The following is a 13604-nucleotide window of genomic DNA, read 5'->3' on the forward strand; positions in this document are numbered from 1 at the left end:
TGATGAAATTCGGTACTTGCCAAACTATCTGGGGGTTCCCGCCCCGCCTATCAAAACAAGGCGAGAATCATGGTTAGACGAACCAAAAATATGATCTTGATTGGAGAGATAGAGACTGTGACTATAAGTGCTATGTACCTCCCCATGTCGGGTAAAGAACAAAGATCTAAGTTCCAGGGACCTCAATAAGTTCAAATCTGAAGATGTTTTGGAAAAAAATTTCCTAAAAATGGAAGGAACGGATAAGATAATCCATGAAATAAAAGGAGATTTCTCACAACTCTCCAAAACTATTGTGTCTCACTCTACCTCCATCAAGCAATTAGAAACCCAAATTGGGAAAATTTCAACTCAAATAAATGCTAGGCCAAGTTGTGGTCTTCCTAGTGACACTATTGTAAACCCAAAAAATAATGCTCAAGTTTTAGCAATAGTCATTAGAAGTGGAAGGACCCTTGGTGATCTCTTGATAGAAGATTTGGGTGAAAAAGTGCCTAAGGTTAAACCAAAAGATGTACCACCACAATCTCATGAACAAGAAAACAATAAAAAGGAATTGGTGAAAGTTGATGATGAGGTGGTTGAGAATGAGAAGCGACAAAATAATGCAAGACCCACAATCCAAGTCCCTACCCCATTTCCGCAAAGGTTACATAGAAAAGAGGAGGGTGAAAAACTCAAGAAATTTATGACCAAGCTTAGCAATCTTTCCATAAATATCCCATTGCTTGAAGCGATCCAAGAGATTTTAAGATATGCTAAGCTCATGAAAAAGTTGATGTCCAAGAAAAAGCTCATCAAAGGTGACAAAATTGAAGTCAGCCATGGTTGTAGTGTTATTGTGAGTAGCAAGGTTGCGGAGAAGAAGGAAGTCCCTGGAGAATTCATCATCCCTTGTACCATTGAAACACATATGTTTGCGAAAGCTCTATGTGACCTTGGTGCAAGTATGAACCTCATGCCTTTTTCCATTTATAAGAATCTTGGATTGGATGCCCCAATCCCGATATTTATGAGACTCTTAATAGTGGATAAGTCGATCAAGAGACCGATCAGAATTTTGTTTGATGTTCTGGTTAAGTTGCGCAAATTTATACTTTCGGTGAATTTTGTGGTTCTGGATTGTAAAATGGACCAAGAGGTACCCATCATCCTTGGGCGACCTTTTTTATCCACTGAAAGAGCTATTGTTGACTTATAAATGGGGGATATAAAGTTTAGAGAGCATGAGGATGAGGTTTCCTTTAAGGTATTCAAGACAAGGAAACAACCCGCAGAACTTCAAGTGATATTCGTGGTTGATATTGAAATTGAAGAGGTGAAGGAAGGGGGATTTAAAGACCCACCTTGAGAAAGAAAGAAGGTATACATCTTGGCACCATGAAAGTGGAAAGTATCCTTTGCTTTTGCTTTCGTAGTATAGATTTTAATTTTAAAAATTGAATAACCCATGAATTTGTGGCACTATTGAATACATTAGAGAATCTTAAAAAGGGGAAAGTTTGAAATTTTTGCACTATATATCCATCTGATTCCCCCATTTCCCTCACACTCCCTTTTCGACTTTACTCTATGATTGGATCCATTTTTGTCCAAGATTATGAGCTCTCTAATAAGACCCTTGCATCCCTTTTGCATCACATATCTGATAGGTGTCATGAATACATGCTTTAATTATTAAAAATAAGCCATATAATGTATATTGTAGAGAGGGACTGAATCTTTGATTTTCATTCTTAGTTGTTTCATAAATTATGCTTGTGTGGTGTTTAGTTGTTGGATTATGGTGTGCACATAAGCTAGGAAGTCTTCAGTACCAAAAATATGTTGTAGAAATAGAGACAAATGAAGAGTGTACACCAAATGCTTGATATAATGCCCAAATGAATGCTCACTAATGGTTTTACATTGTAAGGTCATAATCGAGTATCTAGTAGGCCTAGTCTGAGCTGTTAATATGGATTCTTTGTGTAGAGCATGCTTGTGGCCTTAAATGTGGATTCTTCTTTAGCCTAAAATACCTACCCTGGCATAGTTGTTATCCTTAGTCGCCCACTTTGAGCCTTTTGACCTTTCTTTGGTAAACACATTACATGTCTTGAGCCTTTCAATATTTTTCAATCATTTGAACCCTACCCTCCTTGAACTTAAAATTATAACTTAAGGCTAAAAGCCTAAGTTGGGGTGGTGATGATTGAAAGAGGTAACTTTGGGCCACGAAGTTGTAAGTAAGTGACTTTAAGTATTAAAAACAATTGATACAAAAAAAGAAGGGACCCGACAAAGGAAAGAGAAGAACTAAGGGTGCAAGAAAAAGAAATGAAAAGGAAAATGGGTGAACCATGAAAATAAAAAATAGGCATATGTGTAAAGAGTGAAAATAAAAGAAGTGGCCCATAACCAAAAGTTGGATGAAATAGTGTGATAAAGATGTTCAAGGAAGGTTTATCCATGTTGTTCCTAAAAGATATCCTACCCTACCCCAAACCTACGTTACAAGTACAAAAAGCCCTTCATGATTCCCAACCTAGTATTTTCATTGTAGTGGTGATTGAAAATAGGGGAAAGCCTATGGCATGGTACTTGTTATTATTAAGAGTTCTTGGGAGAGAAAGATTGTTCTACACTTAAAATTTCTTATTGCATAATTTATGACTTGGTGTATGAAAATTTCTTTCTTGTGAGGAGGCATGTAAATAAGTCGAGGTGGGTAATTTTGTCATCCCGAAAAAAGGGGCAAAAAGAGTATAATGTAGTTGGTGTCAAAGAGGAGTAAATTTTCGAGTATTAGTAACTGTTGCAAAGTTTCTCTTTAAAGTATCTTGCATCCTTGAAAAATCATATTTTATGTTGAGGGGTGTTGTACAATTAGTTTTGCCCATGTTTGAAGAGCTAAATTGCGTTATTAACTAATCTTGAATTCATTATGATTGTTTGGGTCATTCAATAAGGGAATAAATATTTATAGTCTCATGTTAAGGGGTGGGGTTGCTTAAGGACAAGTAAAGCTTTAAGTTGGTGATGTTGATAAGCAGTGAATTTACCACTCATTTACGCTTGACATTCATGCACATTACCTTGTTTTGAATGAATAAAAGAGATCTATGTATGATTTAATGAACTAATATCCATATTTCACAGGCATACTGGTTATAAGATGGGAAGATGTGGATTTGAGCTAAAAAGAATCAAAGGAAGAGAAAGTAAGTTTAGTTGAAAGACCTGGAGAAGAAATATGCCTTAGTTACTGCAGTCATGGACAGTCAAGATGGTCAACAATCATAATCACGGTGAGCTACACGCAGTCGTGGTAGCTGCAATTACGGTAAATCTAGTGTGATCGCGGTCATGTGGGATTTAGCTTAGGGGCAGTTTTATAATTTTCAGCAGCCGTCCCCAAATCCTTTAAAAGCTTGCAACCCTTGCCCATTTTGGGCATTCTTGAGACTAGCAATACTTTGAATTTGAAATTGAAACACTAAATTGGGCAAGAATTGTAATTTGATTTGGAGACTTTGATTTTGATATTTGTGAAGAATGGATGCTTTGAACAACCAATTTGGTATATATTTCTCTCTTTTCTTCATGAGTAGCTAAATCTTTTAGTCTTGGGATTATGTTGAACTAAGGTGCAAATTAGTTATGGGTTGTGATGTATTTGTGTACATGCTAGTTAGATGATAATGGGTTATACTATTTCTTGATTAAATTGGTTGGGATTTGTGGATACAAACTCCAAATACCCATATGGGTTTGTGAGTGAAAACTTTATGCTCTTGAAAGCCCATACCATCCTTTAAAGAAGGGTTTAGGTGAACTATAGGAACTCTCATCATCCTTGAAAGAGGGGTTTGGGTGAACTATAAGAACCCTCATCATCCTTGAAAGAGGGATGTGGGAACCAAGGAATAGTATACAATTATTGGGTTTAATTTACTCATTTTCACTATCTTAGACATGAGGTTAATTATATGGTTGATTTTTACCTTGGGCATCATCCTAGAAATAGGAATGCGCTAATTGTGGTAGTAGGTGAATATGATTGTGACACTTGTTAGGTACTCGAAAGGGTCAACAATTGAAATCCTTGAGGTTTTATTGAGAAATTAGCCTCAAGGGCCATAGACCTAGCCTACCACATTAAAAGTTTACTAGCATGTGCATCAAATCTCACACACCCATACCAAAGTTGCCCTTAGGTAGACATGATCCCAAGATTCTTCAAATATAGAATTTAAATCAAAGTTTTTTGCTTTGTTTTTGAAATAAAGTTACTAGCGATATACACTCTCCCTAAATTAAAAAACCCTCCCAAAATTTTTCAATTATGTTGTTTACTTTACTAACACTTCGGGTATTATCTTAGTAGGACTTAATTACCCATACTACTAGAACTCTATCTTTTACTCCTTGTGGATTCGACCTTAACGCGAGTTGGGATATTGACAAAGACCGTCCTCTACCACTTTTACATGGTATAGATGAGCGTTATCAGTGTTACAGATTCTTTGTCTTAGGATGAAGTCCCAATTAAAATATTGGATAGGCAAGATCATAGATTGGGGAAAAAGGATGTAACTTCTATGAAGGTTCTTTGGAGAAACCAAAAAGTGGATGAAGCTACATGGGAAACTGAAGAAGATATGAAAGCTAAGTACTCATTCTTGTTCCCACCATTGGATGAAAATACTTAAGGTATAAATTTTATTTGCCTTCTTATCGCATTTCAAGATTATCCTTGGATTCTACTGTAATCTCTTTATTATCATGCTAAAGATATCCTAACTTCTCATTCGGGGAGCAATGAGCCAAAGCGAGGGGGGATAATGTAAGACCCCATAAAATTTCAACAAATTTATTTTTGACTCTTCCTTATATGTAATGTCAATTTTGTACTTAAATTATGATTAGGGATGTTAAAGGGTATTTTGGAAAAGTTTTGAAATATTTGAAAGGGGTTCAGGGCTATTTTGGGATTGTGAGTCAGTAAGCCTCCATGATAGTGTCGTTCTATGCCACTTAGTTACTGCGATAAGGGCATGGTACGGATGCTAAGCTCTGCGATAGCAACGTGCCATGCTGCTATGTATTTTTATCTAGTTTTTGTTTTTTCACTTGCGAAAATGGGGTTTTGCTCTTTTTACCACTTAAAGAGATTATAAATATCAAAATGACCCTTTTTACTTCAGTTTTCAAAGATCAAACCTCATTCTTCTCTTCTTTAACTCCCAAACCAAAAAGATGAAGGGTTTTACATGGAATTCATCATTCAAGCTTCAAATTTCAAATTCTCTTCTATTTCTTGTATATTTCAGGCATATTTCTCTTTCCTTAACTTGAATTTTACATTATGAAATTTATTAAATTATTTTTCATATTATTTGAGTTGATGGGATTGAAATTAGGTTGAGGTCTTTTGACTGGTTATTTCTTGAATTATTTTCCCCATACTTTAAATGTGTAATTAATGCTCTAATTGATGGTTTTGGAAATTAATGGGTGCATTGTTATGAAGATTTGAATGGGGAACATGGGTTTTCCTAAATTGATGAAATTTTAACTTGATAATGACATTAACATAAACCCACTTGACCATCTTGGTTTTAAATATGAATATTCACATAGTTTAACTTGTCCATTGAAAATATTTCATTGCACTAAAGGATAAATGGATAACAATAATTTTGGAATGCCCTTGGTGGCCATGGTTTTGGATTTCAAATGGAACTTGGGAGTCCAATGGTTATATGGACTGGTTTGGCATAATTGAATTAGGTTACAAGCATATTGGTCTGACGATACTATGTTGGAAAATACCTTAATAATACTTCTTTATTAATGGTTGGGTTTATGTGCAGACTCTTTTAATTTGGGCTTAAAGGAAATTATATAGCTCACTGTGAAGGTGTAGTCCCGGGGGAACCAATACTGGAAACCACGTTGGACGATATGGCAGTCTATATTACCATGTGTTTGGATACACATTATATTTTGGATGGCTATCGCCTTGGTTTCTTTAGCCTTTCCTCGATTTCCTCAGTTCGAGCAGCTTACACGCACTGGACCCTTTCAGTAAAGGGAGATAAATCTAGATAGCCCTTGGGTGCCTTTAGGATAGAGCGAGCATAATTCAGGATAATGGTTTAAACTCTTATGTTCATGACCCTTGTACCTATCTTGGTATCTTATATATGTATATATAAATGTTGTGCATATGATTTTGTATGATTTTTGGCAACGACATTATTTTATCCCTTTACCCTTAGTTACATGCTAGTGCTCTCTCCACTGACCATCCCTAGATGTTGCATCATTTCATGATATGGGGTTCGAGGGATTTTTTGTTACCAATATGCAGTGTTAGGTGGTATGGTACATTGGTTGATCTGCTGTGAAGTGGTGAGCCTCCATCTTCCGAAAGGCCCGATTATTTCACTAGTTTCAATATTTTCTTAGTATTTGTTTTTGTCTCTTTCTATCATAGTCAAGGGCATGTCCTTACTTAGTTGGTATTTTTCATTTTAGAGGCTTTAGCAGACAGTTTTGGGATGACATGGACGTCTAGTTTAGATTCCTATATTTATTTGATTCATCTATCATTATTATTATTATGGTTGGCTTTCATTGTTTGTCTGTATTGTGCTTCGAATGTTAGGCTAATTGGGTGATCTCTGGCCCATGGTGGGATTGAGACACCCCTCACGACTAGGCCCTGGTTTGGGTCATGACAAATGTCTTATAACCTCCCAAAGATAGGAAACAGATGTCATAGTTCTGATCTGTGGGATTCTACTAGACATTTGCTCTTGTATCAACAATACTGGTGAACCTAAGATATGATACCAGTTTGTCACAATCCAATTTATGAGTTATGATGTCACCTACTATATCCCGCTAGTAGGTAAGTCAAATCGTAGTTCAGAGCTATAAGCAATAGGTTAATTAATGGAAAATGGCCTAAGACTTTGGAAATCAACAATTTAATGTTTGTGATAATGACAAGATGATAAATAGTCTAAGGATATATAAAATATAACAACCATCCCATGACCTAGTAGATCCAGCACAAGAGCTATTACAAATACACCACAATTCCTGAAATAGTCAAATACAATTTGTCTCGAAAATAAAAGACTAGACATAGATAAATTGAAGGAAAAAGGGTAACTCTGAATCCAAGAGCTCACCCAATCTCCAAAATTAATCATGCATGAGCGCTGAATCAGCAACAGAAACTTGTATTTGGATCTGCACCAAAAAGGGTACAGAGGTGTATTATGAGTACCAAAACCATGGGTACTCAATAGGCATCATCGGCCGACTGAGCTAAATCATGATATAAATATGATAAAATATGAGATAAAAATAAGCTAAGTCAAGGTAAAAGGGAAAACCTAAAAATAAACTCCAACACCGTTGTGCATAAATAAATCAATAAATCTGAAATAATAACCTAAAGATCACACAATTATATCTACTAAATTGGCCCGTATTAGCCAATAAGTGCGGAAAGGTAAATATCTTAACACAAGCCCCTATAAGCCTAGAGGGTACATTCAAGGAAAGTAAATAATCGAGTAACCATAATCCACCAACTATCCTGCCATGACAAAAAATCCATTTGTGTCATCTCACATCATGAACAACTCTCAATTACTGGACTTGAATCGATGCTCATATATTCATATCATAATTAATTATCGGACATGAACCAATGCTCATATCATCAATACCATTATTATTGTCCAACTTAAATCGGTTCTTGTATCATCAATATCATAATTAATTGTCGGATTTGAACCAATGCCCATCAATATAAGTCAATTTTTACCCCGGACTAGACTATGGTATCTAAATACATTTTTAGATGTTAAAAAGCCTTAAATATCCCTAATATAGAAATCCTACTTAAACATGAGCCACTAAGTCCATTATGCCCAAATTATGATTTCAGGAGAGCCTAAACAGTCCAACTAACCCCAAATATTGACAATCATACCTCTAATACCTAAACCTCATCCCAAATCTAATATGATATCATAATTATACTATGAAATAGCTCAATCTATAAAAAGGGTAAGCCTAGCCTACCTAGACGCTGAAGAAAAGCCTGAAGAATTCGCTAAACCATAGATTTACCTTTTTGAGAAGATTTCACAAGGTGACACGCTATCAAAATCATAATCTAATCATCATAATAAGAACAATGATATCCATATTTCACTATGGTGCTTCGAGTCTAAAAATCACATAAAATTTCACTTGGAAAATTTTGATGTCACCCAAAACTACACATCTATGAAGTATAATGCAGTCGAAGTCAAATATAGTAACCCAACTAGGTTGGGGTTAAGCCCACAGGGAAAAGGCCAGAAATACCTCTCAAACTTGCTGAAATAGTCGGCAATGCAAAAACATAAATGGGGGACTTGTTGTAATAGTAAAAAGTAGCAAGCTTTGAATGTCTTTGGTTGTATTAGAATCGAACACTAGGATTGTGTTCCCCCTATCTTCTAACTCCGTAGGCTTTTCATGATCAATCCTGTTATCTCAATGCTACACATAAAGAATTTAACAAGATAGATATCACCAACTGTCTTATGGACTCATTGGTAAATATCACCCTTCACTTTGTGAGTCTCAGGGTGTTGTCTTACTTACTCTTACCCTCGATCCCAGTTTAAATATCACCTTGTAGGTCTCAAGTTATTAGAAGAGGGTTGATAGCCTCAAATCATTATTGTAATCTTATTTTCCCAACTCGAATTCCCTTATAAGAATGATCTTGAATACAGGCAGGTCCTTAGCTTCTGCAGTAGCTACGAAGGAAAACAATGTGAAGAAGATCACAATGCATACAGCAACAATGATCAAAATAAATCTTACACTTTCCCTACTTCGTTAATCCACCAGGGTTCCCACAACCATAGATAAGGAAATTAGACTCTCATTATTGTGCAACAGTTCATGGAATTCAATAAAGAAATTACAAAATTAATTGCACAATAATAAAAGAATAAATCCAAAGTTTTGAACTAATTACGTAACTAAGAACAAGACTGTAAAGTGTGTAAAAATATGTCAAAGAACATAAACTATTACAAAAAAACCTCAAGGATATTTATAGAGTCTCAAAATAACAAAGAAAACCTAACCAAAATAAAATAGAAAAACTAGGTCGGTAGTGGTCACGCCTCTAGCGATGAGTCGTTAGAACTGATGACGACTCATTGGCTAATGTAGTTTCTCTCTTCTGACTTCAGTGGTAACGACTCATTATGAGACATGATGAGTCATTATCTGGGACTTGTTGTCACTCCAGTGATCTTTCCACCTTCAGCACTTTTTTATGTTCTCATTACAACTCCACTCCACGAGTCGTTGCTACTCATAACGAGTCATGGTCTTCGTTCAATGCCACTAGCTCCAAGTGGTCAAATTTTAGGACTTTATCTTTTATTCTCATAACTACTTTCATTATGACTCGTTGTCACTCATAATGAGTCATAGGCAGTCTTCACTTTGCTCCTGAAATCTGCCTTTCTCATTGTTATCATAATGACTTGAGCCACGAGTCGTTAGGTGACTAAACGACTCGTGGTCCAGTCAACACTTTTGCTTTTTTCAGATCTTTTTCATTCATTTTTTATCCATGCTACTTCCAACCTAATTTACCTAAACCACAAAGAAAATATACATCATATCCCACAAAATAACCCAAGTAAGTCCATATTTTCACCATTTTAAGCATCAAAAGTAACATGAAACCATGGCACACCAACACCCTCAACTTAGAATGTTTGCATGTTCTCAGGAAACAACACAACAAAACAAAACACGATGCTTAACTAGTAAAAAACTAAGATACCTATGGCAGTCAATTATCAAATTTGGCTCAAGACACATTTACCCCTCCTACTTGTAACTTTTCAAAAAACCACCGTGTGTATTGATGAAGTATAAGAATGTGACAAAAGGAAATTGAGCTATGGCATTACATTAGCAACAAACAATCATGCATATATACAAGTTACATTATCCTAACAAATAAGCTGCTAGTAACACAACCATGCGCCCCCACATCAAATAAGTCCTACTCACTCAAATCAATCATGAATGTAAATGCAGAGATGGTCAAGAGACACTCTCACTCACAAAGAAGTTTCAATAGTGTGCACCGAATATCATAGGATTTCCCTCATTTCCTTTACCTCAGTTTTCAAACAGTCAAGTTAGGATCACTATAGGGATTTACTCGACTTGTAACGTAGACTTGCAGCTAGTATGATACATTTGGAATTTTTTTTATTGACTAAGCCTCCTTGGCACTACGATTACTTTAAGTGTCCACTTAGTTACAAACTTTTTCTTTTATTCCACCCTTATTTCTCCCTTTCTATTCTTTTATTGCAACCTTAGGTTGGGTGTGATTTCTTTTATTCTTTGTTTTTCTTTTTTCAGGTTTTCTTTTCTTTTCTTTTTGCTTTTGTTTTTCTTTTATTTTACCACACCCAGCCCTACTTTCTTTTCTCTTATTTACTCTTTTTCATATCTACTTCACATTCGCACCCCTACGATAGCCACCCTTAACTTAGACGATTTGTTTGAGTTGAGGTACATTATGTCCAAAGATGACCATGGCCAAAACAGGTTTATTATAACAAAAATAGGAAGGTGACAAGTGTAACATTAAAATAGTCTATACAGGCTCAAAATGGGGATCAAGGAATGCTTATTCACTTTTGGAAGGTCATTTAGGCTAAAAGTGGACTCATTTCAAGACGACCTATAATCTTTTTCTACCCTACAATCTACGCAAGACTAACCGAGCAAGTTCTGAATTCAACACACAAATGGAAATAGGTAGTATCTCACAAACACATAGCAGAGGGTTGCATCACAAACTACTGCCTATCTGGTTCATGTAAATATTAGCTATGATTATTAAGTCCCTAATTCTAATATCATAATGAGATTCACAATAGTCACATATATATACACTTCACATAGTTCAAAATAAATTACATGTGATCGATATACAGTCATATGCATGTGATGATGCAAAGGGGAAAAGACTGTTGATATACATCTGATATATATGGCAAAAAATGGACTAAAAGTCCATAGTATTAAAGTCCAAAAGTTGGACAAACCTTTAATGGGCCAAAAGGGACCCAATCTTCACTCTTCTCTATTTATTTTTCATTCTAATTTATTTATTTGTATTAACTTTACCACTTTAATTAATTAATTAAGATAAATTTTCAAAATGTTGCCATTTTTTTTTTAATTTTATCTTAGTTTTTTTAAACTTATTCGGATTTCTTTATCTACTTTATCTTATTTTTAAAAAAAATCCAATGAAATAAAAATGAACTTTGTGTTAATCTTCTTAAAAATAAGCTATTTTGCATTGAAATGACAATTTTTCTGTTCATGTGTCAATTAGTTTCATTTAAGCTAAAAAAAAATCTTAAACATAAAAAGAAATAGGTTTCTTAAAAAAGAAAGTCTAAACTTTTCCATAGTTAGTTAAATGTTCCTTATTTATTTTGATTTAGTATTTTTTTTCTTAAGGTGTATCATCTTAAGCAATCAAAATTTCTATTAACATCCACTATTTAAATCAAAAATGGATTTCGCTTTTAAATAACTACAAAAAGTGATTTTCCTTAAAGTTCGGTTAATAATAAAATTTTGTTTAAATTTTTCTTTTTAAGTTAATTCCTCTTAGGCATGGACTATTAGGATTTTAGAATGACATTTTTAATCTCTTGAGTCAAAAATAATATTTTTATAAAATTGACCTTTTTACAAAGTTAGCTACCTTTTTGTGGTAGCCAAATTATTTTTGTTCAACTGTTCTTAAATGGACACTTCTAAATGCATAAAAATTGTTGTGAGGCATTAATTGAACTTTTACTCATTTTTTTTTAATTTTAAGGATTTATTTTTGTCTTTGAACCTTTGATATTCTTTTAAGTTTTCTTGATTTTTCTATAAAATTTAAGTAGTGACTCTGTAATTTTTCTTAAGTTATTTTGAAATTTCCTTTAAGTTTTGAAATGATTTAAGAAGTCAGAATCATTTTTCTTTTATATAATTTATCTTCCCTTCAATAGATTCGAAAGGGGATAAAACAGGGTGTATTTTCTTCCTCCTTCTTTCCTTCTTTTCTTTTAGATCTTTTTAAGTCACATAGTGACGAGCTTTTAATTATTATTTTTTTGATATCTTTTAAAATACAATACATGATAAACGGGTGTATAAATATATTGATCGAATAACGAAAAGGTGGAGATTGATTAATTATGTACTATTTTTCTTACAAACTTGTGTTTATGAGGACACATAATAGTTTATTATGAAAGTTGATTTTATCTATTAGTTGTATTATGTGGCTTTAGTTACTTTTTTTCTTGCTGAAGCTATTTTAGCTACATATTCCACTTATTTTTTTATAATGATGTAGTTTTAAATTTTTTTTGGTAATTTATCTCTTTCAAAAAATATTTATTTATAACTATATTAACTTATAAAATATTTAAAAATTAAAGAATCTGTGGGTCTTATGCGTCATCGCCTCGAGGCTTATATCTCGCATCATATCAGGAAAAACGTCTCATTCTAAATCTCTGCCATTAAAACACTGCATAGAATTAGATTGACTTAAGAAAGAATAGAAGGAGCATTAAGTATGTTGATACTAGTGAAATTATATGCGCTTCGCGCGGTTAGTTAAAAAAATAATAAATTAATATATTTCACTAATTATATATAATGATATTAATGTTTTATAGATTGTTAGTTTCTTATTGTAATGAAAGATTAGGTAATATTTATACTTAGATTAGAAAAAATATTATAGATCTCTGTTTTTATTCGAAATAATGATATGATTTTTCATTTTTTTTCTTAGTTTGTACAATCGAAATATTTTACATCTTTTGAAGTAAACCTTTCATATGTACATAGTTGAATTAACAAACAATGAGTTGTGGTGTAGTGGTGAATTAAAAGTTTAGAATTCGAGCTTGGAGAGAAACAAAAAAAAATTAAAAACAATTAGAGTGTATGAGTGGTGACATAAATAGAATAAGAGGTTAGATTTTAAAACACTGTATTTAAATTAGAAATATTATTTTTTTAATTTAATTTCCGTTATCTTTTGTTTGAATACTTATCTTTCATACAAATATCAATTTCTTTTAAAATATTTTTTAATTTCTGTGTCACATTTTTATTATTACATTGTTTATATATTTTAAATAAATACATTAAGAAATTATAAAAATGAAACAAGCAACAATTATGAATAATATTTAAAAGTAGAAGTTTTAAAGAATTCAAATAGCTTTAATGTAACTATATTAGAAAGAGGCAAAAGACCGAAACTATAAGAAATAGATTGTACTAACAATCAAAAATCATTATCTTGTGAAATTTAATAAATATTATAAGAAATTAATTATTAATTTAGTGTCTATCGCAAGCTGACTTTTTGATCAATCACACAGAAATAATACATTTAAAATATCAATAGAACCAAAATTACTTCATATATCGTGAAGATTTTCTTCATTATACTCATTTTGCAGAAGAGT

The 13604-nt window shown here is 33.3% G+C and overlaps 1 protein-coding gene across 1 annotated transcript in view; it reads left to right on the forward strand.

Annotated features, from left to right (window-relative positions):
* The first annotated feature begins 229 nt into the window (after window positions 1-229).
* Window positions 230-13604, forward strand: part of LOC107857260 — a 99179-nt gene continuing 85804 nt past the window's right edge. The window contains exon 1 of the mRNA XM_016702186.2: window positions 230-1141. Coding sequence (XP_016557672.2) covers window positions 230-1141 — 912 coding nt within the window. The remainder of the gene's footprint in view (window positions 1142-13604) is intronic.

Source organism: Capsicum annuum, chromosome 1 (assembly GCF_002878395.1).
Source record: "Capsicum annuum cultivar UCD-10X-F1 chromosome 1, UCD10Xv1.1, whole genome shotgun sequence".
NCBI classification, from domain to species: Eukaryota; Viridiplantae; Streptophyta; class Magnoliopsida; order Solanales; family Solanaceae; genus Capsicum; species Capsicum annuum.